The sequence below is a fragment of the Drosophila virilis genome, chromosome 3 (genome assembly GCF_030788295.1).
Source record: "Drosophila virilis strain 15010-1051.87 chromosome 3, Dvir_AGI_RSII-ME, whole genome shotgun sequence".
NCBI classification, from domain to species: Eukaryota; Metazoa; Arthropoda; class Insecta; order Diptera; family Drosophilidae; genus Drosophila; species Drosophila virilis.
Genome location: NC_091545.1, coordinates 6,839,227 through 6,865,402, shown reverse-complemented (window position 1 = coordinate 6,865,402; position 26,176 = coordinate 6,839,227). Strand labels below are relative to the sequence as shown.

General features: G+C 43.1%; 1 protein-coding gene across 7 annotated transcripts in view; it reads right to left on the bottom strand.

Moving 5' to 3' along the window:
* Window positions 1–26,176, bottom strand: part of Rbp6 (RNA-binding protein 6) — a 212,987-nt gene that overhangs the window by 25,107 nt on the left and 161,704 nt on the right. For 6 of the 7 annotated variants that reach the window (XM_015175638.3, XM_015175639.3, XM_032434387.2 and 3 more), the window contains 3 exons: window positions 9,648–9,696; window positions 2,806–2,888; window positions 2,633–2,717 (listed from right to left, as the gene is read on the bottom strand). In XM_015175638.3, the coding sequence (XP_015031124.1) occupies window positions 2,633–2,717; window positions 2,806–2,888; window positions 9,648–9,696 (217 nt within the window). Of the gene's footprint in view, window positions 1–1,128; window positions 2,718–2,805; window positions 2,889–9,647; window positions 9,697–26,176 lie in introns of those variants that run through there. The other variant, XM_070207948.1, reaches the window with a different exon arrangement.

Genomic DNA, 26,176 nt, shown 5'->3' with positions numbered 1-26,176 from the left:
GTTTAAAACAAATGACGAAAAGTGTTTACACACACTCACAAATTGACGGTTAAAAACTAAACTAATTATAGATAAAAACACTACAACCAAATAAATAATAAAAGGTATTTTAAAAAAAAAAGAGAAGAGAAAAAAACATGTTAATGGCAACAATTTGACAGCTAGTTAAATGTTAATGTAAATAATTGTTCAAAGTTATTGTAAATTTTGTTAAATCCATGCGTTTGCTCATGGTCTTCGTTTTGGCTGCCATCAATCAATCAATCAATCATTCGTTCATCTTTGGCATCAATTTTGGTTGACGGCTGATTTCCTGTGTGTTTTGCTGTTGCTGTTGTCTTTACGCTTATATATGAGTACACTATTACAATGGATAAACAGTCAAGTATAAACTAGAAATTCGAAGCACTTAATGCGCTTATCGTAAGTAAGAATATGTGTATTAGTATGTATGTATATATATATATATACATATATAATAGCTAGGTTCATGTTTAGTCAAATATTAATGGCTAGATGGAAACATGTATGTATTAGTAATTAAGAGGCCGTAGTGGCCCATTATTATTAGTATGGCCATCAACTGTCCACGCTGTAAGTTTGTATAGGCTCTAATTGACATTATCAATTAACCAGTGTTGGGTTGCGTCCACTGGAAACCAACGAGCAGACAGACAGCTGCCATTCTAATGCCATTCAGCTCTACAAATTGTGAATTGCACCTTCAAATATTTAACTAAAATTGTTAGAGACACACACACACACATACACATACAAAGAGTCTGGGTGTGTGTGTGTGTGTGTGTGCCTGTCAGCTCAGTTTGTTGCCTACTTAAATGCGGCTTTACTTAAAAGCTAATTCGATACATTTGCTAGTTATGACATATTATTATTGTTGTTAATTGTATTCGGGTCTACAGATATTCATTTTGAAGAGCTATTGTTATGAGCTGAATATAAAATATATATTGATATATTGTAATTGGGTAACACAAGGTAAATGTTGAATATGCATATTATTATACAAGAATTACATATAAATGATTTACCTAAACGTTTTTTTTAATATATTTCTTTTTTTTGACAATTTCAATACTTTTTCAATAGTTTTCAATAATAGATATTTTGGTGTTTAGTTTTTTACATATTCTTAGTTCTTAAGTTCTAGTGTTGCACAATGTCTAAGACTTACACGCAGCTTTTGTTTACAGTTACTTTAACGATCGCCTCTAAGTCTCTAAATATCGATTGCGCAACTGTTATCAAACAATCGATGCAAAACGATGCTGAGCAAAATCTAAGCAGCTCTCTAGGACCTGCTCTTTAAGAATGTTTAGCCTAGATCTTAAACAAATCTCTTAAGTTCTATAGAAAAAACGAATGCGTCCACTAATTAATTATCAAGTTAATTATAAATTAATTTATAACGCATACGCCGCGTTGCCTAAACGCCGATTTGATTAGACACAGATTACAAGTAGAGTATGCATGTAAGTTAAGTTAAGATATGTATGTACATTTATGTATATGCAGTACATGGCTAGGGAGAATCGTACACGTAAACCTAAGACCTAAGAGTAAATGCGACACGTTCGCGCTTTGGACTTTGAGACGGAATGAGAGAGAGTTTTGTGTGCGTGTGTGTGTGCGTGTGTGTATATTTGTTATTCATGTTGTGCCGTGCCCAACAAACCCGAATGGGATCAGAACTTTGGCATTTAGCCTGAATCGGTTAGAGTTCACGAAAGGAACGTTCACTGCGGCCTGGGCGGTCAGATGCCTGGCAGCTGATATAGAGAAGCGGCCGCTGCCGCAGCCGAGGCTGCGCCGGGCATCTCCAGGCCCGCCGGCATCGCCAGCAGCTCGCTGAGCGGATAATGGGCGGCGGCAAGCGCGGCGTTTTGACGCAGCTGCGCCTGCTGGGCAGCCGCAGCAGCAGCTGCTGCTGCTGGCGCTGACGCAGCGGCCGTCAAGGCGCCCAAAGTGGCAGCCGTGGGTGTGCCTCGAAGGCCGCTGCTCACAGCGGCAGCGGCCAGCAGCCGTTTATAGCCCATAACAGCGGCAGCGTCCGCATAAAGCGAATTGGCCAGCGCTACATTATTCTGGGTGGCATTGGCGGCGGCCGCATACTGCAGCAGTGAGGGGGCGCCGCCGGGCGCCGAATTGGCGAGGGGCAGAAGCGAGGGTGCGCCAGCTGCAGCGGCCACAGCATGGGCCAGAGATTGCTGCTGTTGTTGCTGTTGCTGCTGTTGCTGTTGCTGATGCTGTTGGTGGGCGACAACAGCAACTGCTTGCTGCTGTTGTTGCTGCTGCTGCTGATTGGCAGCAGCGGCGGCTGCGGCCACTGCAGCGGCCGAAATGTGGCTGGGCAGCGGATAGGGCGTGTAGCGCAACGAGGCGGCCGCTGCGGCTGCGCCCAGCAGCTGATGATGATGGTGGTGATGTGTGTGCTGTGGGTGTTGTTGTTGGTGGTGTTGCTGTTGTTGTTGTTGCTGCTGTTGCTGATGCAGCGCAGTGGCGGCAGCGGCTAAACTACTTGGCAAGAGGCCAGCGGCGGCGGGCGTGGCAGCTGTTGCCGCCGCCGCGGCCGCGGCCGCCTGATTTGCGTGGCTGCCCCAGACTACCAACTCACCGTAAGCGGAGCGACCGGCCGCGCGGGTCTTGGCCAGATTGGCCGGCAGCATTACCTCCTTGGGCTGCGCCTTCTTGCACTCGACCTGCGGAACAAGTAGACGGTGAGTGGATTTGGGGCGTAGCGTTTCCGCTACTGAATTTTAGCGTTTCATTTGGCTTCGCTTGACTTACCATTTTGTTGTTTATCTCATGGAAATGAATTTCACAAACTTTGTCTACCACATCTTCGCTTTGAAATGTAACGAAGCCAAAACCTGAAATAAAGCAAGAAAGAACCAAATCAGACAAGTGAAAAAGGCGAAAGAGTCAGCGAGCCAGAGAGTCGGAGACTCGCAGACCCGGCGAGTGCCCAAACAAGTTTAAGAGCTAGCTGCAAAAATTGAACGAAATATGCTTTTGTGCGAGCGGCTAAATAATTTACTCAAGTGTCGAGACCGAGACGCAACCAGACAGCCCACGGCCCAGCCTGCACCCATGCACTCCACTTGCCCAGCCCCCAATTTCCCCCACTCAGCCCACAGCTGACCTCAATATGCGGCAGGGACTCAAGTACCGGCTGGGCCAAGTAATTCAAACACTGCCCTGCTATCCCAGAGTTTACATAGCAAACTTTGCCCAGCTCTGGAAATAACCCAGCCGAGTGCATAATAAGTTTGTCATGAAGTTTTCCCTACTCTCGACTCCCCAACGCTAGCTTCTAGGAAATGCTGAATCAGCGCGTTCAATTCCTATGCCGAAATTTTGTTAATTTCTCCAAAATATACAATCTATTATAATCGTACTTATAAATTGCAGCGAGTGTGCAAAATTTAATGGTAAACACTTCCAAAATTGTAAATTTAACCCTTGAACAACCCCTCAACAATTTTGCTGAATAGCATGTGAAATATTCCTCAGAAATATCGAGTGCATTTTCGATAATATCGATAACAATCAGACTATCTAGCGTTGTGCAACACTAACATGTACTTATTTATGCCCCTTAAGAGATTATTATGATTTTGTCACGAAATAAAGGTCACGAAATAAACCAACTAAAATAACTATATATATTCTTGATCAGCATCAACAGTCGATTCGACATACATATATACATTCGTCCTGTAAGTTTGCAATAGACCATATCAGATCACTATTGGATATAGTTGACATAGGAACAATCGGACAGAAATTAAGTTCTTGTAAAAAAAACTTATTATTATTTTTTTTTTTTTTGGATATTTGGACCAAATCTATTTGTCACTCGTTCTCCTATGCTCCCTACATAAAAAAACGTAAGCTTACCAACATCAGACTATCATAGAGCTCTCTAGAAATAATCGGAGGATATGCGAAAGAACTATGAAGTTTTGTTAACATATATCGAAAACCGGAACATTTTTCTAAAAGCCAAATATCCTGTTCTTCGATATATATGATTAGTAATTCTTCACGCAATCCCGCAAGCCATTTCACAAAGGTCACAGGGGTAAATTTATCTTCCATTCAATTTGGCCCTCTGTTATGCTATGGATCTTAGTTTAGGTTTTTAATGCTTGTTTACATGAAAAGGAAAACGCAAGGATAACAAAGACCCAAAAATGTCCTTAGTGAAGCTCCATTTCGCATTGACTGTGTGTGTGTGTAGGTGTAGGTGTTTGTGGGTGTGTGTGCATCAGCTCTCAATTTGCCAGCTTTTCCTGGCAGAGCCTGGCGCTTTGGTCTTATCGAGGTTTTTCAATTAGCGCAATTGTCTCAGATTTGGCCTGGCCAAAAGGGCTGTGCAATTAGCAAGGCCAAGTGCAGACACCTGATGCCACGCCTCCCTGTGTATCTCTCTCTCTCTCTTTCTCTCTCTCTGTGTGTGTGTGTGTGTGTACGTGTGTTTGCCTTGGCATGCGGGCGTTGGGCGTAGCTGACAAATTAGTTGAAACAAGTAACAGTAAACACGCAGGCTTATTAGCGACATGTGCTGACTCCTTTGCAGCTTTCCCTCCCCCTTTCTCTCTCTCTATATTTATTCCTCTCTCCCCCTGATTCTTGCTCTTTGAAACAACTTGTGGGCGTTGAGAGTCTCTGCTTGTCCTCCCTCTCACTCTGGTGCTACTCAGCTGCCATCTTGGTATGTTTGTGTTTGTTTTAATTATATAAAATTAGCGCACGTTGCAAGTTGCACGTACATAGTTGCCACTTCTATAGCTGCTGCCGCAGGCGCTGCCGCTGCTGCCTCTGATGTTGTTGTTGTTGCTGCTGCTGTTGCTGTTGCCTCTGGCCACTCATAAATCAGTCGAGCGCCGACCGAGTGGCGAGCAAATGAAGCCAGCAATTTCTTTTTGGATGCCACCCAGCACCCAGACACGGCACCCACACGTAACTCAATCAAAAATGTATCTGCCTGCAGAGTCAGAGTCGGAGGCAGCTTGAAAAATGCCCGGCGGCAAGAGTCGCTTTTGCTAGTTAATTCTGCGGCTGCTATGCTGCCATTTTTACCTGTCGAAAATTTCCCGCAGGACGAGCCACGACTCTAACCTGAGCTCCTGAGTGCCTGACGATGCTTGTGCCAACTGCAGAAATTGCACACTCATGCATGTTATTGCCAAGTAACGGCCACAGATATGGAATATGTAACTATATGTATATATTACAGCAATAGAGACAGCACTGCCGAATGGGTGGGCTCTGGGTGGGGCGGCAGGGTGCGGGTGTCCGTTTGCCTGGCAGCTGTTATGACTGCGCTGCGCCGGCTTGCCAAAAAAGAAAAATTACAAAATTTTCAATTTTAATATTAGTGGCGGCTGGCGACGCCAACTGCCAAGCCGTTGCAACCATCCCCGCGGCCCCCGTAACGCCCACAACGACCCCGACACCGCCCGCAACAAACACCTCAGTTGCAGCCAGCAGCCCCCACCCCCCGCCTCAAGCGGCTGTTTAGGCGCACGTTGTGCATGTCCTTGGCTTGCCAAATGAAATTCATAGCATAGTTTAGGGCGCTGCTGTCGTGTATCCCATAAAAAAGCTACAGTAGTAATTGCTGGGGCTCAACAACATTGGCTACCATGTGCCACTAGAAATTGAGAATATGTCTGCAAATATATATATATATATATATATATATATATATTTTCCTAATTAAGTTTCTTGTTCGTCTTTTAAGCCTTTTCTTATATTCATTGATGTGTTGGCTGAGCAAACTCATCCTTGGTTTTTATCAATAGGTTTAGCAGTATTTAATATTTTTTCTCATCTTATTCTTTTCTCTTCGTATGCTCATGCCTATCAATAAAAGTAGCTAATTTTAAGCGCAGCCCTGCTTTTTATCGATATTTCTATCGATAAACAAGCCAAGCTACTTTTTAACTAAACGCTTTCACTTTATAGTTAACTAAGCTAAGTGCAAAGTGCTTCCGAAAGCCAACTCAGTTAAATATAAATAAGGTTCTACTGTACTTGCAGCTGTTATTGTTGTTGTCACTGCTGTTGCTGTTGTTGTTGTTGTTGTTGCAAATGTTAGTATGCCAGCCTATATTGTTTTATGGCATATTCATATAGTTTTCGTTTTCCGAGTCTCCCCAACCCTAAACCCCTACTCCGAACCCCATAGATAAAATGCTTCGCTTACTTTTTTTTTGGGGGGCGCCAACTGCAGCCGTTAGTTGGAAAAACGTCGCTGCAAGTTTCAGTGACCAGGCTGCCTTTTCACTAGCTGTGTGTGTGTATATGTGTGTGTTTCTTTCAGCCGTGTTGTCTGTCTGTGTGTGCCTGTATTTCTGTCCGTCTGTCGCTGCACACATGATTTATGAATGAGTAACAAACTTGCTGCCGTGTAGCCCGAGCAACCAGCGACGTCTTTGCTCGACTTTTTTCACTTTTTTTTATTTTCTTTTTCCTGCCTCTGTATGTGTGTGTGTATGTGTGTGTGTGTGTGTGTGCACACGCTGGCAATTGCCACATGTACGCTGGGTACCTTCTCTTCACTTGGATCGATAAAATGCAATTACAGGCATATCGCAAGTGCCAGTAGGCTGCGGGCAACGGACAGCGGGCGACATGGCATCGGGCCCTGGAGCGTCTGTTAGTCCAACTCATGGCAAAAGGTCGTACATTGTCCAAGTTGTATAAAAAGTCGCCATCGTCGTCGTCGTCGTCGTCGTCGTCGTGGCAATGAAGGCTACAGCTACAACTAATACCCTTTGATTAACGACACACATTTTCTATTGACTCGCAGCGAAAGCGTTGCTTCGCCGCGTTAATGGTGGTTCCCTAGATTGGTGGGTGGTACGCTGGTGCGATGGGTGGTTCGCCTTGGTGGCTCATTGGGGCAGTTGGCCCTGTGAAGTTGGGCAGTTGCCGGCGGCGCGGTTCGGTTGGCCAACTAACAACGCCTGCATATTTCATCGTATATGCATTTTGATCGACCCGAGCAATTGTAATTTGCAAAATTACCGTGTCCTGCGAGCCATGTCAATAGTCGAGTCGAACAGTAAACGTCTTCCATGTCATATTTATGGGAAAATCACGAAACGAGGCTACATTTAATGCTATTTTTAACAAACCTACTCAGAAGCCACTGACAATTGCAAATGGCACCACATCACTTGTCATAAGTCAATTTATTTCTGCGTTTGCCTAACCATTATGCAAATTAGTATGAATTTTAAATACTCAAACCAAACATGGTCAAAATGGTATAGATCAAGAGAAAGAGAAGAAGCGTAGGTTGAGTTTTGGCCAAATTATAAAGTCTAGAATTCAAATCTTATAAATAACTTTTGTCATAGAAAACAACTAAAAAATAGTTAATAAAGTTTATAAATAGTTATAAATGTATAACTCTTCAAGGCCAGGGCCAACATGGTATGCCTCATAAAAATTTTACATTTAAATGGAAAATCAATATCAATATCAATTTACAAAATGTAAGCCTACAGAATTGATTGCTGGATCTTGGTTCTGTTACGAGTTTCTAAAGTATAGGAAGAATTATTACTGCAGTTCCTATATTTGAATAGCTTAAATTATTAACATTAAATTCAGAAAAAAAGTTAGTAGGATTAATTAAAAATCCGTGGCAACAATTAAGTTCCCCATGAAAATCGTTTAAGTTTTGGCAAGGTAATGAGAGTTTACAGTCTAGAATTATTATAATTATAATTTAAGAGGAGAGTGCGCATAATTGAGGGGAAAGGGGTATGACCTATTTCATATTCAAATGTTAAAAAAAAGTCTCCCCAAAAGGGGTGTCCACCTCAGAGGAATGTCCTTTGCGAGAGTGTTTTCATGTTAATATGACAATCTAGACGCAATTCCATAATCAAAAGTTATAGCTCATAAAAAGTTTTCCAAAGCCTTATTAAAGTCAGCAAGAGGCATTTGCTAGAAGCATGGCAAATACAAAAGCCTTCCATTTAATTGGCTACTTATTTCGTTTTCATTTGAAATGGGAATTGAGCTTGGCAATCAGTCTAAAAAATTAATAAAAATCATTGCCGCATTGTTCTTCTGTTGTTTCTTCTGTTTTATTTACCCGAATAAATCTGCATGCTGGCAATTTGCAGTTTTTATATATTTCTCTCATGTATTAATCTCTCAACAGTTGTTGTCTTTCTCACTCTTCACCCACTTCCTTGCTCCCTTTCTCCGTCTCTGTCTCTGTCTCTGTTAGTCTTCCGCTCAGTCTTCCATCTTTCAACTGCAGCGCAACACATAATTTTTAAATGGGGCGCTGCTTGCTTTTATTGCCATTTGCAAAGGCTGCTCGTGAATCTCCAGCTTCTGCTGCCGCTACTGTAACTGCTGCTGGTTGAGTTTTTGTGTTTTTCATATGACTGCATCATGATGCAGCATTCGGTACTCCAGCGTCCAATTAAACGAAATGTTCTGTGGGTCGCGCGCTGCTTATCTCTCTCTCAGCGTGGCGGCGCCCCGAAGTATGCAACAATTTTTTATGGGCCGCATACAAGCAAAAATCATGTTTCCTTATTCCCGTGTGCGTAATTTGGTTGGACAGTGTGCACCGGCCAGCACGTTAACAAGGCCAGCAACTGTCTGTATGTCTGCCTGTGTGTGTGCAGGCAACTATTGATGCATGCTCGACTGTCCAACTGTGTGTGTGTATGTGAGTGAGCAGCTAATTACTTTTGGACAACGACATTGTTAGCTGGTTGAGTGTGTGTGTGTGTGTGTGTGTATGTGTGTGTGGGCGGCAGAGTTCGCCTCTGTTGCGGCTTTAGCTGCAAAATGGACACATCAATCTTAATGTGCCGTGTCTCAGGTGTAGCTGCTGCTCCAGCTGCGCGTCTCCTGTCACATGTCAATGGGCATTGGACTCGTGCGCAATGCGAATTTCGGCGCGTCATTTAAAACTTTAATAAGCAAAATTGACAACGACAAGGAGGCAGCTCTTGGCAGCAAACGAGCGAAGAGCCTGTGCCTGGCCTGACCTGACCCCAAGCGAGCATATGGACCAAAAAAGCGGGGCAATGGGCGCACTCGTGCGCTACAAGTTCGTGTAGCGGATGTGCGCTGGAGATTTAAGCCTTTTGCCGGACAACAGCCCGCCCACCCACTGAGTCTGTCTCTGTGTCTGTGTGTGTGAGTGTGCGTGTGTGTGTGTGTGTGTGTGTGTATGTGTGCGCCCGGTTATATCCGGTTGCATTGCCAGGTAATCTTTTCGGGTCGCTTTCCCTGGCTATCTATCTCGCTCCGACATCCTGTTACCCGGCCATTTTAATGCCCCCCGTTTTAAAACTGTATTAGCTGTTTGTGCCCGGCTATCTGTAACGGTATCTGTCATGCATTTTGACAGAGCAGTGCGCAAAAATGCTCGCACTTCCGGCTCGGCTCGGCTCGTTCAGCTGCATCGTTAAGGCCCGGAAACGGAGCTGTAAGAGCATCAGCATGTGTGCGTGTGTGTGTGTCAGTCAGTCGGTATTATTATAACGAGTATTATTGTTGGCATTATTGTTATTGTTATTATTATTATTATCGATTAATGCTTATCGTTTATTGTTTATTGTTATTATCTGTTAGCTTACCTCTGTGCCGATTGGTCTGCTTGTCAAACATCAGCATTGCGTCCTCGATCTGTAAATAGAAGACGAACAACAAAAATTAGACAAGTTGAAAAATGTTCCGCGCTTCCATTCTTTTATTTTTTTTGTTTTTTTTTTTTTTTAAGTTTTCATTGCGCGCAACTCAATTAATGGCCGCATAAAAGCACTGAACAGACAAAACTGCTGCTAATTGCAAAAGTGAGCGCCAACAATGGCCAAAGCACACACACACACACACACACACACACACACACACACACACACACTGGCACACATACCCTTAGCAGTTGAAAAGTTTTGGCCATTATGAGGCAAAAGGGCAACTTATAATGATAGTTGACTGACAAACCGGCCAAACTATGCAACTAACTAACCGAACAGACTTTGGCAGTTGGCCGCCAACTGCTTCCAATGATGAACTAACCGAGAGTTAGTCTTTATTCAACTTCCTCCATACCATATTCTCTACTATACTTTATTATCATATGCTAATTGATAGATTTTTATTGCCAAATAGAGTTCGGCTTAGTTGTGACGTTAATGGTTTTATAATCGTTTGGCTTTAATAGATTCTTCGGTCTATCGCTTATATTAGACAGATTTGCTGACTAACTTGAGTAGCAAAAGCTATTATTATAACTAAGTTGACATGCTCTCTAGATAGATGACTTTTTTAGCTAATTAAGTGCGAATTTCACAAATTTCGAAAAAGCAAAAAGAAAATTGTACTGCTTGTACTGCACACTATAAACGCATAATAATAACAATATTAAAGGTAAATAATAACATGAAAAATATGCATAATAAAGCAAAGCCATGAAAAGGCTGAAAGCAAGCTACTGCATTTAACAGGCCCCACCTGCTTCGCCTTGCGTTCGGCATGTATATTAATTATTAATTAAATCTTGGGGCTATTTTATTACAGCTCAAACACTTTTACTCTTTGCCGCTGGAGTTCTTTTGACATTATGTTAAGGCTGTTATCATACACTGCCTATAGCTTTATTGGTTGGCCGCGTCCTTCATCTGGCTGCTATTCAATATCATAATATGACAACTTTTCGCTTTGCTCCTGACGCTAATTGCACTTTGCCTGTCAAAGTTGGGAGCGAACATTAATGAGCTGCCTGCCGCATGCCGCATGCCGCATGCCGCATGCCGCACGTTGTTGGCCGCGATCTTGTTCTGCTTATGGCCATTGATTAAGTTTAATCAATGGGCTAAAGGCAACTTCTGTGCATTGTAATTAAAGTGCAGCCGCTGCGACGACGATGACGACGACGACGACGACGATGGCGACGACGACTGCGATAACAACAGCCTTATAAAAATTAATTAAGCCGCAGTTGAACCTCGAACTCGAACTGCCTGCCTGGCCGCGACTTGCCTCGTGCCACGCATGTCGTTGTTGTTTTTATTGTTGTTGTTGTTGTTGTTGTTGTTGTTGTTGTTGCTGCTGTTGCGTTTCACAGCTCTTTAAGTGCAGCCGTCGACACAAGAGGGCACAACATTGTTTTTCAATTAACAATCAACAACAATGCCACAAACAATGCGCGTACAAAACCATCAGCTGAAGGTTGCACGCGCCAAATGAGACAAAAATTACCTGCCGCAGGGGTGGGGGGGCGGTGTGCTCAACGCGGAACTGCAATTGCAATTGCAATTGTTGTTGTTAATTAAGCGGGCAACAGTTGCAAAGGGCGCTATCAATGCAGCTGCCACGCCCTGTCATAATTACGCTCAGCCAGGAAGGCGGCGCTCATTATGTGATTTGGATGAAGGGGGGCGCGGCCGTCCGCAAACTTTAATTCTATTAGCAAAACGTTAAATGTGCATGCCCCACAAGTGGGCGTGGCAACCAGGCAACAGTCAGGCAGCAGGGCAGCGGACACTAACAAGCAGGCGCTGCGTAATTTTATTTAAATCTGAATTCATTAATTCGTCATAAAAGCCACCTCCCCTCCTTGGCCCAATCACAGCGCGCCGCCTGCGCTGAGAACTTCAAAAAGCCATCAACGACAGACGTCGCTGCTAGATTTCATTCCATCCCGCACCACCGTAACCCGCCGCCGCTCACCACAGCCGCTGCCCGTGACGGCTAGTGGCAGCCATTCATTTGGCTCATTTCTGTGCACAAAAATGCTGCGCCCGCTGAAAATGCTGCCGCTTCATTATCGTAATCGCTATATAAAACAGCGGGTAGACTGCGACGGCGACAAGGACAGACACTTGTCTGTGTGTGTGCGTGTGTGCGTGTGTTTTATGCGTTTTGCGGCACATAATGTGGCTGTGTCCTAGACGAAGGAGCCGCTGCCGCTGCTGTTCCTGACATTAATGAATGTTGCTCAGGGTAAGCAGGAAAAACGTAAAACCCGCAGCGGCTGATTTTTATATTCGCGTCCAACATGAGCTGCGCCCAAAACCCAAAAAGCAGCCATTGACAAGCGAGCAGCAGCAGCTGCGGAAGTGCTAAAAGGAAGTAAATAATCGCATATACATATATCTAGATTTGACAGGTGTGCCGAAAAGCATTTCCCATCTTAAATCAATCACAATTAATTAAACATTAAAGTGGTTCTCCCTAGAAGTACAGCAATATATATTATTCTTCACACATCATAAAAAAAATTTATATTTAAATTTCGAAATAAATAAACAAATAAATTATTAAAAATATATATATAAGATTAAAGATACTAGATATATATCTATATACTATTCAAGAATATACACGCCAAGTTCGCGCAAGAGATTTATTCAAATAACATTTCGATATCGATTTTTATCGATTGCTTGGAAAAGGGGGTAGTTATCGATCATTGGTTATTAGCGGCTTAATTATTGCTGCAATAATATATATATTATTTTTGGAATCTGTTCCATATCACTATATCTTTTATACCCATTTTCTTCAATAAATATTTACTATGAAAAATGAGTCCATTATTTCATTAGAATTTCAAATTTTCATAAATTTTTATTTCCGAAATGGCATACAAATTCTGTCGGTCTACACTTAAAGATTTGCATGGCCTTCAAATTGATGTTGAGTGCATTTTAATTCACTTCTATGCAAAGCAATCTCTAGCTATATCTATGCCCAACTATACCCTATTCATGTTCAGGCAAAATAGCGTGAAATTGTGGCGAAATTGATTTTTGTTCAACTTTTGCCTTTTCGTCTCGTTAAATCGTCAGCAGCGAACGTTCGCCCGCCTTTGGGTTTTTGCTGCAAAGACCTTCAACGAAAAGTTTTAACTGGATAATTTACAGTAATTCATCTTGCTGTCGTTTTTGCCGTGGTTCTTTTTTCCACCTTTTTTTTTTTTTTTTTAGACATTTTATGCGGCCGCTTGATTGCGACAATTTATACGGCGTCCGGCTTTGGTTTTTGGGCATATTGACAAAATAAAAAAAATAAAAAAATGAAATGAAATAAAATAAAATGAAATTTGTTTGGTTTCGCAAATTTTAAAGCTGCACTCGCTGAATAGACGCATTTAATGAAAGAGCAGCGGGCGGCAGGGGCGTGGCACTGGCTCTGGATAAGTACACTTGCTCTCCACACACTACACTACACTTACTTACATTTCTTTTTTTTTTTGGCTGGATGAGAAAAAAAAAGAGGAAGATAAATGAAAAAAAAAGAAGGGGAAGAGAGAAAGCAGCGAAATGAACTTTTTGGTTGCTGGACGTGCGAGTTGTCTAAGTGCCGGATTGGGGGATGGCACATCTTTCAAAAACTTTTCGGGGCGACAGCAAAAAAACAGGCAGCAGTAGCTACTCTATATGCCAAATATCTGCCATATATAGTAAGAGCTACTCTATGAGTGTGTGTGTGTGTGAGAAGAGCACATGACTGCGTGCGGTTGAAATATAGATAAACTTTTTTAAGCTCGTATTTATTACATATTTGGCTGTAAGTAGAATTTAAGTTGCTTTTTGCCTTTACCAACCCGCACGGCGTATGAGTAATGCGCATATAACACTGGAGAGAGTCAACCGGAGAGATGGGAAGGTAGAGAGAGGGCGGGCGGAGAGTGGTCTCTTGGTGCACTCGAGCGATATGTTTGCGACAAATTCGCAATCAAAAACGCATCAATTCACCAGGCAGCAGCCGCGCGCATTAATGAGCACAGCGCCACAGCACGGGTCATACAAATGTGTACACTCGCACATAGACCATATATATATTTCAATTAAAAAAGGATTCCGATTTGTAATCCACAACTTGATTTGTTGTTGCTGCCATGAAACCAGCCATGAATCCGACAAACTCAACATTAGCAGCACGAATGAAACGCAAGTATGAATATTAAATTGTGTATGGAGATTTGAGCAATTAAGTGAGACAGAGACAGCAACAGCAAGAGAGAGAGAGAGACAGAACGAGAGTGGGCGGGGGGAGGTTGCTCTTGTACTGAATGGCAAATGGCAATGATGGAAAAGCTTTTGCATAGTTTATGCCCTTGGCTTAGTAGATCAACTATTAATGGAAGAAAGAGTGAAATTTTATGGCACGCAGGAAGCTAGAGGGTGGAGAAAGGATGGGAAGGAGAAGGGGGGGGGGGGGGGTTCTACAATCGGTTCACAAAGCTGCCCTTAGTTTAGCAAAGGTCACAGCAGCATACAAAGAGCAAATAATATTTACATATGAATGTTGTGTTGAGCTCGTGTGCGTGTGTGTGCGTGTGTGTGTGTGGGTGTGTGTACGTGTATAGCTTGTCACGGAAATGAAGCAGAGTTTTTAATGCGGTTGACTGATTTGGGTTCTCAATTGAATCTGGTGCTGCTTTAAGAGCCTTGATACAACAACAATAACTACGTCGACAGCATACGGAATGCCCCCAGCTACTTGTATAGTTATAAGTAAGTTATGCTCTTTGTGTATGGTCTACAATAGTTGCCAGAGGTCAAAGTATCAAAATAATTATATTCCCTTTGATGCCTGTAAGTGAGCAGGGACTCCAAGTTCTTAAAGTTTGTTCAAATGTACTTATATTTGAAGTCTAATGGGCGATTTGTAAAATTTGAAGTGGCTTGACAACTTTTCACTTATGTTAGGCGTGCTTCTATGTGATTCTCAAAGTCTCTTGTCTTGCTATTAGTTGAAGGCATTTTGTGAAATGTGGAATTTTACATAATTTCAATATCAATAAGATACGTTTTTTTCGTTTATTTTTTGTTGTTGAATTGACAACACAAGCGACGCTTCTATGCGATTCTCAGAATTGCGGGTACTTGCCTATCTCAATTTACAGACTTAACAGCCTCGTCTTGGCTATTATTACAGTTGCAAATACTTTTGAAGGTAACTTCGAGGTAATAATGCCCAAGTATTAACATTTTTCCTTTGGTTGATTGGCTCATTATTTTGCAACTACGTTTGCCGCTTCCGTTCATGGGCAATAGCTGCTTTTATTTGGCTCTGGCAAGGAAAGTATTTTATAATAATGAAAAGCGCTGCGTAAAGCCGGCAACTTGTCATCACTTTTAATGAGATGGCCACAGCGAAGTTTGCCACCTTTTTTTTTTTTTTTTTTTGGTTGTTGCTGGCTATTTTTTGTGTGTGGGTTTTTTAAGCTTTGCAGGGGCAGACGCAAAGTCCGCACAGATTCGCGCTAGCTACTAAAATTTAATTAATATCGATTTCGGATTTGAAAAGGTTCAGCTCCGTTGGGGTCGGCTTTTGTGCACACGCACACGCACACACACACACAAACACACACAGGCGAATACATAATGTAAGGGCCAGCTTTTGCGGCGTGGCCAACAACTCGAGAGGGTTATGTACAAAAAATGAAGACGAGCAGAAAAAGCGGCCCAGAATAAGAAGTTGGGTGGTATGTGACAGGGGTGGGGGTAGGGGAGGGGGCAGGGGGCAGGGGGGCAGGGTTGTTATATGAAGTGCCATAGAAAGATGTTACAGCTTAGGCAAGAACTTGCATGCCTCGGCAGTGAAAAACTTTTAATCTTTGCGAGCATAAGTAAGATATATGTACTTTGCGGAGTGCGATTCCACATGAGATCGCACAAAGCGTCTATATACATGCCTATATATACATATGTATATGTATGTGATTCATGTTATGATTCAAACGAAAGCAGCTGCTCAATATTTTGCAAGGACTTGGACTGCAGACTTGCCAGTTGAGAAATTGAGATTTCTAATGGGATTGGTTTTCGGCTGTGCCCCGGCCAGGCGGTTAAACTTGGCCGGCTTTATATATGCATGCATATATATCGAGTATATATAAATATATGTATATATATATATATATATATATATATAAAACAACTTGCTGAACAATTTTCGTTAATTAAAATATTTTCAATGTGTAGTTATATATGCTTGTTACGGCTGCTGCTGCTGCTACAGCTGGTCTGCAGTGGACCCCCAGGTCCTGCCGGCCTGCTAAGGATGCTCGAATTACAAAGCAAATTATAATTTCATGAAAGTTAAACGAGCAACTCTCTGCTCAGCTCAGCTCAGCTCAGTTCAGCTTGCTGCTGAGGGTCACAAGTGGGCATGCAGTCGATGGGCCAGGGATTGGGCTTGGGCTTGGGCGTGGGCGTGGGCGTTTGCAATGGGCATTGGGCGAACAGCTCTGGCTGCGCACTTGAGTGCAAAGGTGGCAGCGGGTCGCACCGCTGCGCTCCAAGATTGTGAATTAAACATGCTGAGATAGAGAGGGCGAGAGGGAGGGAGGGAGTGGGCGGGAGACACTGGCAGAGACATAGAAGAAGATGGGCATTTGGTGGCAGGTTGACCGGAAGCATTGGGCGCTGCCCCAAAACTCAGCGAAGAACGAGCGCATAATAATAATAATAAATAAAAAAAAGAAGAGAAGTGAAGAATATAAAGCGAAAAAAACGGGCAGTTTTTGTGCAAGTGCGAATTTATGTCTTCAATTATTCAACGCCTCATTTGTATGCCCCCCAGCTGCGCCCCGCAACGAGCTGTGGGCATGTGGTAGGTGTTAGGGGTTGGGGAGAGGCATGCTAAAATGCCAGCATGCATTTCCGTTTCCGGCCAGTGCAATGCCAACGCCAACATTGCATATGGCTGCACATGTGCGTCGTCCACGTTGTCCTTGTGCTCGCTGTCGTTTGCCTCTCGCCTTTTGTGTTCCCCGTCCAACCCCTCCGCCCATCTGCCCGTTCGTCCGTCCGGGCAATTGAAATTTCAACTGGCGCAAAAGTAATTCAATTCAACGGCAGCCCCGGAGACGTAGACCAGCCACCAGCCACCAGGCATTGGCATCGGCAGGCAACCTCTCCCTTGCATATCCTAGCGGAGCTGGCGGCTCGAGCAGATTCCTTTTGCCGGCAAGCGGCAACAACGCATTTAAGAAGTTATTGTCATAAATGTTTGAGTTTGTTTGTTGTTGTTGCCGCTTCGCCAGGCCACACAACCTGCAGGCCACCCGCCCTCTCACGCCCTCAGCACCAAATCAAATTCTGTTGCTGTTGCGGCAAAGACACAACTTTTATTTAGCCATGTTGTATGGCCACCCCCCGCTATCCATGCCTCTTCAGCCTCGCCAGCTGCCAATTTGCAATTCTAATGTAATTTTTTCGCGAATCATAAGTTAGAAAATGCCTCACACTCGCCACGCCCAGGACTTGTGTGCATTTTGCCTGGGGAACCGCCTTTTAAAATGTCCCGCCAATGTCTTTGACCAATTGTAAACTGCCCCCGGATCGGGATTTTGGGTGTACTCGTTAGTCCCACAAATCGATCAGAGCACAAACACAATGAAGACAAAAAGAAAATATGCTAATTTCCTGCATGTTCATTGCGTAAGAAAATTAATTCGAAATCTCAAAACAAAAGCTTCAAATTTCCCGGAGACGAACTTTTAATGCTCTAAAGGCCGAGTGTTGTTGTGAAAATAGAAAAAGAAACTTTTGTGGAAAAGAAGACAAAGAAATTACAATTATTGCCCCAAGTTTGCATCAAAGGAATGAGAAATAGTTGAATAATAATATTGAGCTTTCAAGTTGATTCCCAGCCACTTGCATAATCTTCTAATCTTCTGTGCCAAAATCAGCTCCAGTTGGCATTTCCGGGCATTAGTTTGATTTTTAAGGCCCCGTCTTTGCAATTGCCAACACGCTCTAAACCAGTAAGGGCATTTCAAAAAGGGCGCAAAAGGATAAAAGAAAACCAACAACAAAAATACAAAGGCAAACAACGCGTCGCATTTACATTTGCATTATTTAGCATTTAAGCGTCACGCGTTGCGTAAACAAATTGTATAAACAACAAGAAAACCGGGCAAGAAAAAATAAACATAAAATAAAATCAAACACAAGCGCGTAATTCATTAAACAATTTTTTATTTGCCCCAAATGATGCTGGCGGAGGCGTTGCAAATAAGCAAAGCCGTGGCGGGAGGCGACAAAAATTTAAATGAAAACGGGGCTCAACAGCAACAAATTCAAGCCAAGGCAAGGCGCGGCAGTTGCAACAAATGCTAGATTTTATTTCAGGAATCGATTAAAGCGCAGCTGCAGTTTCGAATATAATAAAGACATTTTTCATTGAACTTATATTTAGATAAATAATTCAAGCCTATTTTATAAAAATTAAAGCATCAGTTTTGAGGTTTTCTATACGTAATTCGTAACTTGTGCTGGTTCCATTACGCTTAACAGTTGCTTAACATAATGTTAATTAGACTGAGCCTAGTCAAATCAATATTTCTCAATTGCTATTGCTTCCAAGAGTAGATATTATTTTATGTGTATTGAAAAGCATTTCAATTCCCACTTTTTTTTGTACTTTTGAGGCATTACATGACGTTTAACAGATGTCTAACAGAATGTTACTTATGCACCGCTTTTTATATGAATCGCTTTACAGATTATAATGTATCTATAAATGGCCCTCAACTGTAAAGCAGTGAGAAACTGAATAACAATTTTCTTCAGGCAGAAAAAACATCGCGCTCTTGTGAAATGTATAAAGCAACAAGAACTTTTGAGTTGAGAGCAAAGCCCAGAGTTAGGTTAACTAAAAATTATTATTGGAACACACGTAAACATTGGCCAAGCCAGTTCAGTAAACTATGAATAATGGAAACGAAATTTATGAGTTTATGGGCCCAGCTCATGGAATCCTTAGTAATGTGAAAGGAATAGTCAGGACCTGGTTGGCAATCAAATGTTGAATATATGTCTGAGATTTTTACTTGAAGTGCTACTCGAATAACTAGCAGCTGAGGGGCTGCTCTGGACACTTTTAAAGGCTGGTCACACCGACGCCCACACCTGCCCCGCCCCTCCCACGCCAACCTCCGCTCACTGTCTCGTTCTCGCGAACACATATACACACACACACACACAGTTGCACTTATTGGTTTACTTGTTTACATGACAAGCTGCTCGTTTTCACACTCTTTCTTATTTGCTTTAACATTTTCGCATGCATATGCAAGCAGCGCCACAGCACACACACAACACACATTCAACACACATTCAACACACACACACACACACACACACACTAAGAGCACGTCTGTCCAGGCAAGCTTTAAGTCTATCGCTGTAGTTGTGCCTGTTAAGTCCTGCGGTGGCATTTTGCTCATACATGTGTGTGCTATGCTATGTGTGTGTGTGTGTGTGTTGTGTGTTGGAGTTGGTGCACTTTAAGTGCGCTTGTATGCGTTGCACTTGTTTGCAGTGTTTTTACATCGAATGTTGATTGTACAAAACCACTGAACAAGAAAAATTAATTATACAAAAACGTCACCGCCAAACAGCTACCGAAACTGTTGACCCAACCCAAGGTGGAGGTTGTTGTTGTTGTTGCTGCCCCCTCCTATTGCAGTTGTTGTTGTTGTTATGGCACCTACGCTGACGCTGGTAGAAATTTTCGTATACGCTGCAAATAAACGGGGTTTTGTGCCTAACCAAGAGACAGCTGGACAGTTGGACAGCTGGACATTTGGGGAGCGACAGAGCAGACAGATGAACATGTGAAGATACATACATTGTTCAGCATATATTTCATTATGTTTATTTATTATTTAACGTATTTGGCATTAGCAGACATAGGAACAAACACAGAACTAGAGTCAGGCATAAAACAATTTTAGTTCTCTATAAATATATACAGCAGGCATATGGGTACGGGCCATGTTGAGTCAACCGCAATGTTTAAAACGAAAACTAATAAATCATACAAAAAGCAGACAAATAACCAGCCACAGATAGAGATAGCTGGGCACAGTGCAAAAGAGGGGAAAGGACAGAGAGAGAGAGGGACGACAGCAGCTGCTGCCCACATTTCTGGGCTGCATATAAATCAATTTATGCAAGCGCTTAAAATACGCAGCAAAATGCTTAAAATTGGAAAATGGACAAAATATAGAATTGAAATCAAATAAAGTAATAGCAAAAAAAGGAGAAGCGAGTTTTTGCCAAACATAAATTTGGGGTGGCAAATGCCATTTACGGCCCCAAAAATTGGTTCGAATGCGTCCCAGGCGAGGCTTTTAAGCAAATGCAAAAACTTGTAGCATACTTTTAAGCGGGCACGCTTAAAACGCAGCCACGCAGCATGTAGGCGAGGCAGGCGGGTAAGGGGCATGGGAGAGGGCCAGCTTGCTTGGCTTGAGCCAACGCCGCGGGCTGCTACGTGTTCAAGTGTGAAGCTGGCATTGCCACGCCCACCGACAAACACAAGCAGCAAGTAGCAGCAGTAGGCGTGGCAGCGCCCAGCGTCTTGTGGGCGGCACAAATCGACGTTGGCAACGCTTAAGTATATTTCATTTTTTTATTTTTACTTTTTACGCTCTTTTCTGGCGTTGTTGCTTTTTGTTTTTGCTTGTTCGGCGCACGGAAACTGCGTTTTTTTTTCCCTCCCCCACATTTTTTGATTTTTTCTGATTCTTTTTCTCTTTGCATTTTTCTATGGCACTGCATTTAGATGTTGATGTTGCGCTCAGCTTTTGTTGCGGTGCTTAGAATTGCTTGCCGGAGCCGCATGCCCCCACGCAATCCCCTGCTCCCCACAGAATTAAGTTTTTATTTCAAGCATCTAACGGAAGTGTTGCTGCGCTTGTTGTTGCTGTTGTTGTTGCTGCTGTTGTGTGTATGCGAAATTGCAGCCAAGAAGTAAGCAGCGCAGTGAACAGACTGGGTGCTGGAGAGTGGGAGTAGGAGGAGGGGCGAGTCACAGCTGCCCGCAGGGTTAGCAGGAACTTGAAGTTTTATTCTCTTCTGCCCAGTTGTAGCCAACATTGTGGCACATGGAGCAGAGCAGAGCTGATGACAACGACAATAACTGTAATGAAACTGAGATAAGCCGCTGGTACTACTACCTATTCAGCCAGGACGAGGGCAAGGATGAGGGCAAGGGCGGATGGCAGCTGAAATAGTCGCCGCAGGAGCAAATCGCCTGCTCATTTGTTGCGCCATTGTTGTTCGCCCGCCGCGCTGAATTGTTTGAAATGAAGTTTTGCACGACTCCAAGATGATTATCAAAGGGCCAACTTGCAACTGAAACTGAGAGCCGAAGAGCACAAAGTCCAAGTCCAACTACAAGTCCCAGCAGTAGACAAGTTCAAAGCTGAGTTTTAAGTTTTGATTTGAAAATAATTAGGAAATGGTTTCGGTAAGCGTTTATCCAAGAAAATAAAATATACATTTAGATATACGCCTGACAGCTCTTTTTGTATGATAAATTAGACTAGAATAAGTATAGTAAATTAGACTAAAATGAGAACATTCTGATATATGTCAAATAAATCGAAATCAGCAAGATAGAAATAAAACATCTCTCATCATCTTCATAAATATGATTCTTCTAATTATTTCACAGCCAGCGCTTAAAGTTCTCAACTGGTTTTAGCACAGATATAAATTCCAGCTGTGTTCTTTATTTTTGCGTGTTTTCAATCAATTTTCGTTTGAAAATAATTAATGAGTTACTTAGCACTGATTGGCCTGGCCCTGGACAGCCAAAATTTTGCGCTCGCTAACGTTACTTAAAAAAACAGCCACTTCGTATTTCAGGCTAGCGAGTGCATAATTTAAAAAATTCGTTACTTTGTTACCATCCCCCGAAAGTGGGAGCAACAGCAGCAACAAGAACAAGAACAAGAAGAATGCCATTTATCCTGGCGCACGAAGTGGACTGACAGCCTCAGCCTTCAGTTGACGCCTTCTCCGATTCCAATGTCGTGCTTGCTGTCAGCTTCAACTATGCTCCGGCACACACACACACACACACACACACACACACACACATGTACAACAAAAGAAAGACAGACAAACGGTTGGAACTCTTGGCGTTGACATTGCCAGCCTGCAGAGGCCCAAAAATATATTTTGCGTGCTTCCGTCAAGTCGCATTGCGTGCGCGGGGAACTGAAGCTGGAGAGCTGGAACTGGGAGCTGGGAACTGGTAGCTGGCAGCTGGGGGTGCAGAGGCTGCCTCTGGGCTGTGAGCGACGCCCATTCCTCATGTTTGGCGAGTGATTTATTTGACTGACACTTTTTTCTGCGTTGATTGCATCGTAATCCCAACATAATGAGTACTGTTATATTTCATGGCCATTCTCGTTGCAGAGAGGCCCAAATGAAGTAGACAATTTTTCAAAAACAAAGACGATATCTAATGGGACGGCAATGGGGGCGGGACGGTCTCGTAAGCGTTGTGCTTCAAATATGGGGGCTGGTCCATTGTGCATGTGACACACGTAGGCCACTTGAGGACCCCAAACACGGACACACGGACACACGGACAGACGACTTCGGCCCTGGCCACAAAAATTATTGCGCTCAAATTTCCATCATTTGTTCGCGTCGTCAAGTTTTGCGCAATTTTCCGTCCAATTTTTTTTATATTTTTTTTTTTTTGCGAACTATTGCAACTATTTGTAATGCTACACTTCAACTATTTCCAAATGGCCACAAAAAATATGCTGCTTACACTGGCAAAAAAAAGAGGCAGCTACATAAAGCCCGAAATTCTCACAAAAGAACTGTCGAAGATTAACCTGATAGAAATCATAATATTTTGAAAGATTAATTTAGAATGAATTAGGTACGAACCAAGGCATTGGTTCAAATCGTGAACCGAATCATAAAATCCCTTTTGGTTGCCTTTGCAGCCTTAATTTATATAAAATTCTTTACCTATCTTTATCTAAGATCAAGCACAATTTTAAGGTGCGAACAGTCGAGCCTATCGGTAGTCGTGTTTTCCAATTATTCAGTTTTGCTTTTAGCTTCAAAATTATTATGCGTATTGCTAGAAATAATGTTTATAAACTTTCGGAACTTGCAAAAGGTGCGTGGATTCCGTGCGCTCATCATGGGTCCGCCAGGCAGCGGCAAGGGCTACGTTTCCGACAAGATTGTGCAAACTTATGGCGCTGTGCACATCTCTGCGGGCGATATATTGCGCAAGCATATACAGAATCGCACAGTACTGGGCAAGACGGCATCCGAGCTGATTAGCCACGGCCATCTGGTGCCCGACCATTTGTTGGCCGGCGTAATTACGACGGCCGTGTACAACGCCAACGATCGAAACTTTATACTCGACGGATATCCGCGCACTCTGTCTCAGGCTCAACACTTGGAGGGTCTTGTGAAGCTGGATATGGTCATCAATCTGGATATACCTGTGGAAGCCATATTGGACATGCTCAAGCATCGCCGAATACATGTACCCTCTGGCCGCGTATACAATGAGGGGGACAAGGCGCCGCTCGTGCCCGGACGCGACGACATCACGGGCGAGCCCTTGGAACGGCGACCCGACGACAAACCGAACGTTGTGCAGGCTCGTTTGGCCGCTTTCGATGGCCAAATGGATCCGATTATACGATTTTACAAGAAAAAACACATTTTGCACACCATCACAGGACGAACTCATCACAGCTTGTGGCCGTTGGTTGAGAAATTTCTGAAGAAGCGCTGGAAAAACTATCCGGCGCGTACCTTCAGGCCGCAGAGGGATATAAACTTGATCAAGATCTGCTAAGTCGAAATCAAATTTTATTTATTTGAGATATATGGACACACGTAAACATGGACATATGGATACATTTTATTATACTCCTAAATATTATAACAATTGACTTGTGAAACCAACATAGGATCTCATTTTAAAGGTTTAAGGCATAATAAAGTTTTAATCGAAATACTTTATGGTAGATGGGTCTCACATTCAAAATATAACAGTTGGGGTAAAAACTGCTAGTCGTCTGTATAACAGTTGGCATTCTAGCAAATTGCAAAGCCAATTTAGGCAAAACTAATCGAACAGAAATCGTAACTATTTGCCGTATAACAGTTTTATTCGTCGCTGCTTTAAGACAGAAGCTTATCATGTATGGAAAAACTGTTATACCTGCAATATGTTTTTTTGTGATAAGAAAAAATTCTATAGATAGATCAATTCGTTGAATTTCTCAAAGTGGAATACTTGCATTTGTATGAAAAATGGGATACTTTGGTATAATTTGCCACAGTCGAAGAGAAGTCTACGCCGCAGTTGAGTTCGTACTGTCTGAATTTGTTTTCGTACTCTCTGGCATTTTTCAAACATTGTCGGACAAAATTTACGACAGAGATTACACTATGCGAGGCGGGGTGAGGCGTGGCGCAGCGAGTAGGTATATGACGAAATTGGCTCAGACGTAGGAGCTAATTTCTAGATCCACTCTACGTCCAGGCAGCAGCCCAGTCGCAGCCGCAGCTGTGTGCGCTGGCAATAAAAACTTTTATTATTGTCACACGTAGCAGCAGCAGAAGCCAAGTCCAGCCACAGCTCCAGTTTCAACTCCTGCATAACCTGCGTACACACTTCCGTTTTCCGCTTTGCGTTGTCCTTTGTTTTGTTTTCTTGTTCTTTTTTTTTTTGGGGGAGGAGGTTTGGGCTGTGGGGAGCCAGCCAAATTGAATAAAATGGCCTCAGTTAATGGTTGTCGGGCTGATTCAGTTAGCGCATAAAATGAGCAGGACCTCGAGCCTCGCAACTACCCGCTTCCAGCATCCGTTTAGCTCCTGCTCATGCCATGCGTCCTCCTGGCTTCTATCCGCTCCTGCCACTTCCTGTACGAGCACAGGCTCTGCTCCTGGGTCGTGCCTGTGACTGCGCCTGTGTCTCTGTATATATTTTTGGTCACAAATGTGGCACGGCCTAAATCTCGGTTTTACGAGCGCATTCTTTTGTTTGTTGCCATTGCCGTTGCCGTCGCCGTTGCCCTTCGCCATTGTTTTGTTTATTATGTATTTGTTTCATTTTTACATACTTATTTTTTGTCTGCTTCTTCTGTTCCAGTCTTTAGTTGGCCCATTATGCGACTCTCTGGGCGGGGTGTGTGTGTGTGTGTGTGTGTGAGTGTGGTGTGGGGCACGGAGGCAATGTGATGTATGCGTTTGTATTAAAATGTAGCTATGCGCCATGCATATATTCCGCACAGATTACATGTATAGCAGTCATTTTATTCATTCGTATAACAGTATAATAGTTGCTGTATAACAGTTGGCAATGCAACAAATTGCAGTCAGCACATGAATAAATGCATGCGAAATTCAGAAAAAAAAAAAACAAAACAAACAAAAATGTTGGAAAAGTAAAAGATTTGACGCACGAAAATTGCGAAGAGTACGGCGAATATTTTAGTCGGTTGGCAACGTCAGCCTCCAAAGCCGCATTTAAATGAACGACGACGAAAAGTGCAGACAGTTGGACATGCAAATGTCAGTTTTCAGCAGAGGATGAGGTTAAGCAGCGGGCTGAGGGATTTCGAGTGAGAGGGTAGCTGCTGGAAGTGGGTGGAGGGGTGGATGGGTAAAGGGGGTGGTGGCAGTTCCTGACGAAATGGCCGTTCGCTGGTTCGTTGGTTGGTTGAGTGTTTAAAACGGCTATTGTGCAGCTTGTGGTTGCTTTGCAAATTGAATAAAAGTTCATTCGAGTGTAAGCGAACCGATAGCAGCGCACCAACACAACAACATACCCACACACACACACACACACACACACACACACACACACACACATGGGCAGTCCGGAACAAAAAATTGAAGGGCAGGGTATTGGAAGGAAAAGGCAGAAAAAAAAAAACTGCGAACCAACGAACATTGAATGAATGTGAATGTAATCGTTTTGCAAATGAAAATTGATTTTTGAATTGTGGGCACGGTCCGGTCTCTCTATCATTCGAGCGACTCAGCTCAACTAAATGAAATCAGCGACAGGACGAGGACGGGCAGGGAGCGGGATGGGGCGAAAGGGTATCCCGTAAACGTTGCGCAGTTCGGTTTTTAATTTAAAACGCAAAATTTCAATATTATTAATTTAAATGCACAAAAAAAGAGTGCGAGACGAACTAAAAAAGTGGCATAAATGATGCACAGCTTAAATATTTGAATGGGTTGCCTAATAATAGTGCCAGCCTGCGATTGTGTGTGTGTGTGTGTGTGTGTGTGCTTGCGTGTGCGTGAGGGCGAGAGGGTGTGCGAACGCAGAAAACTATGCTATACAT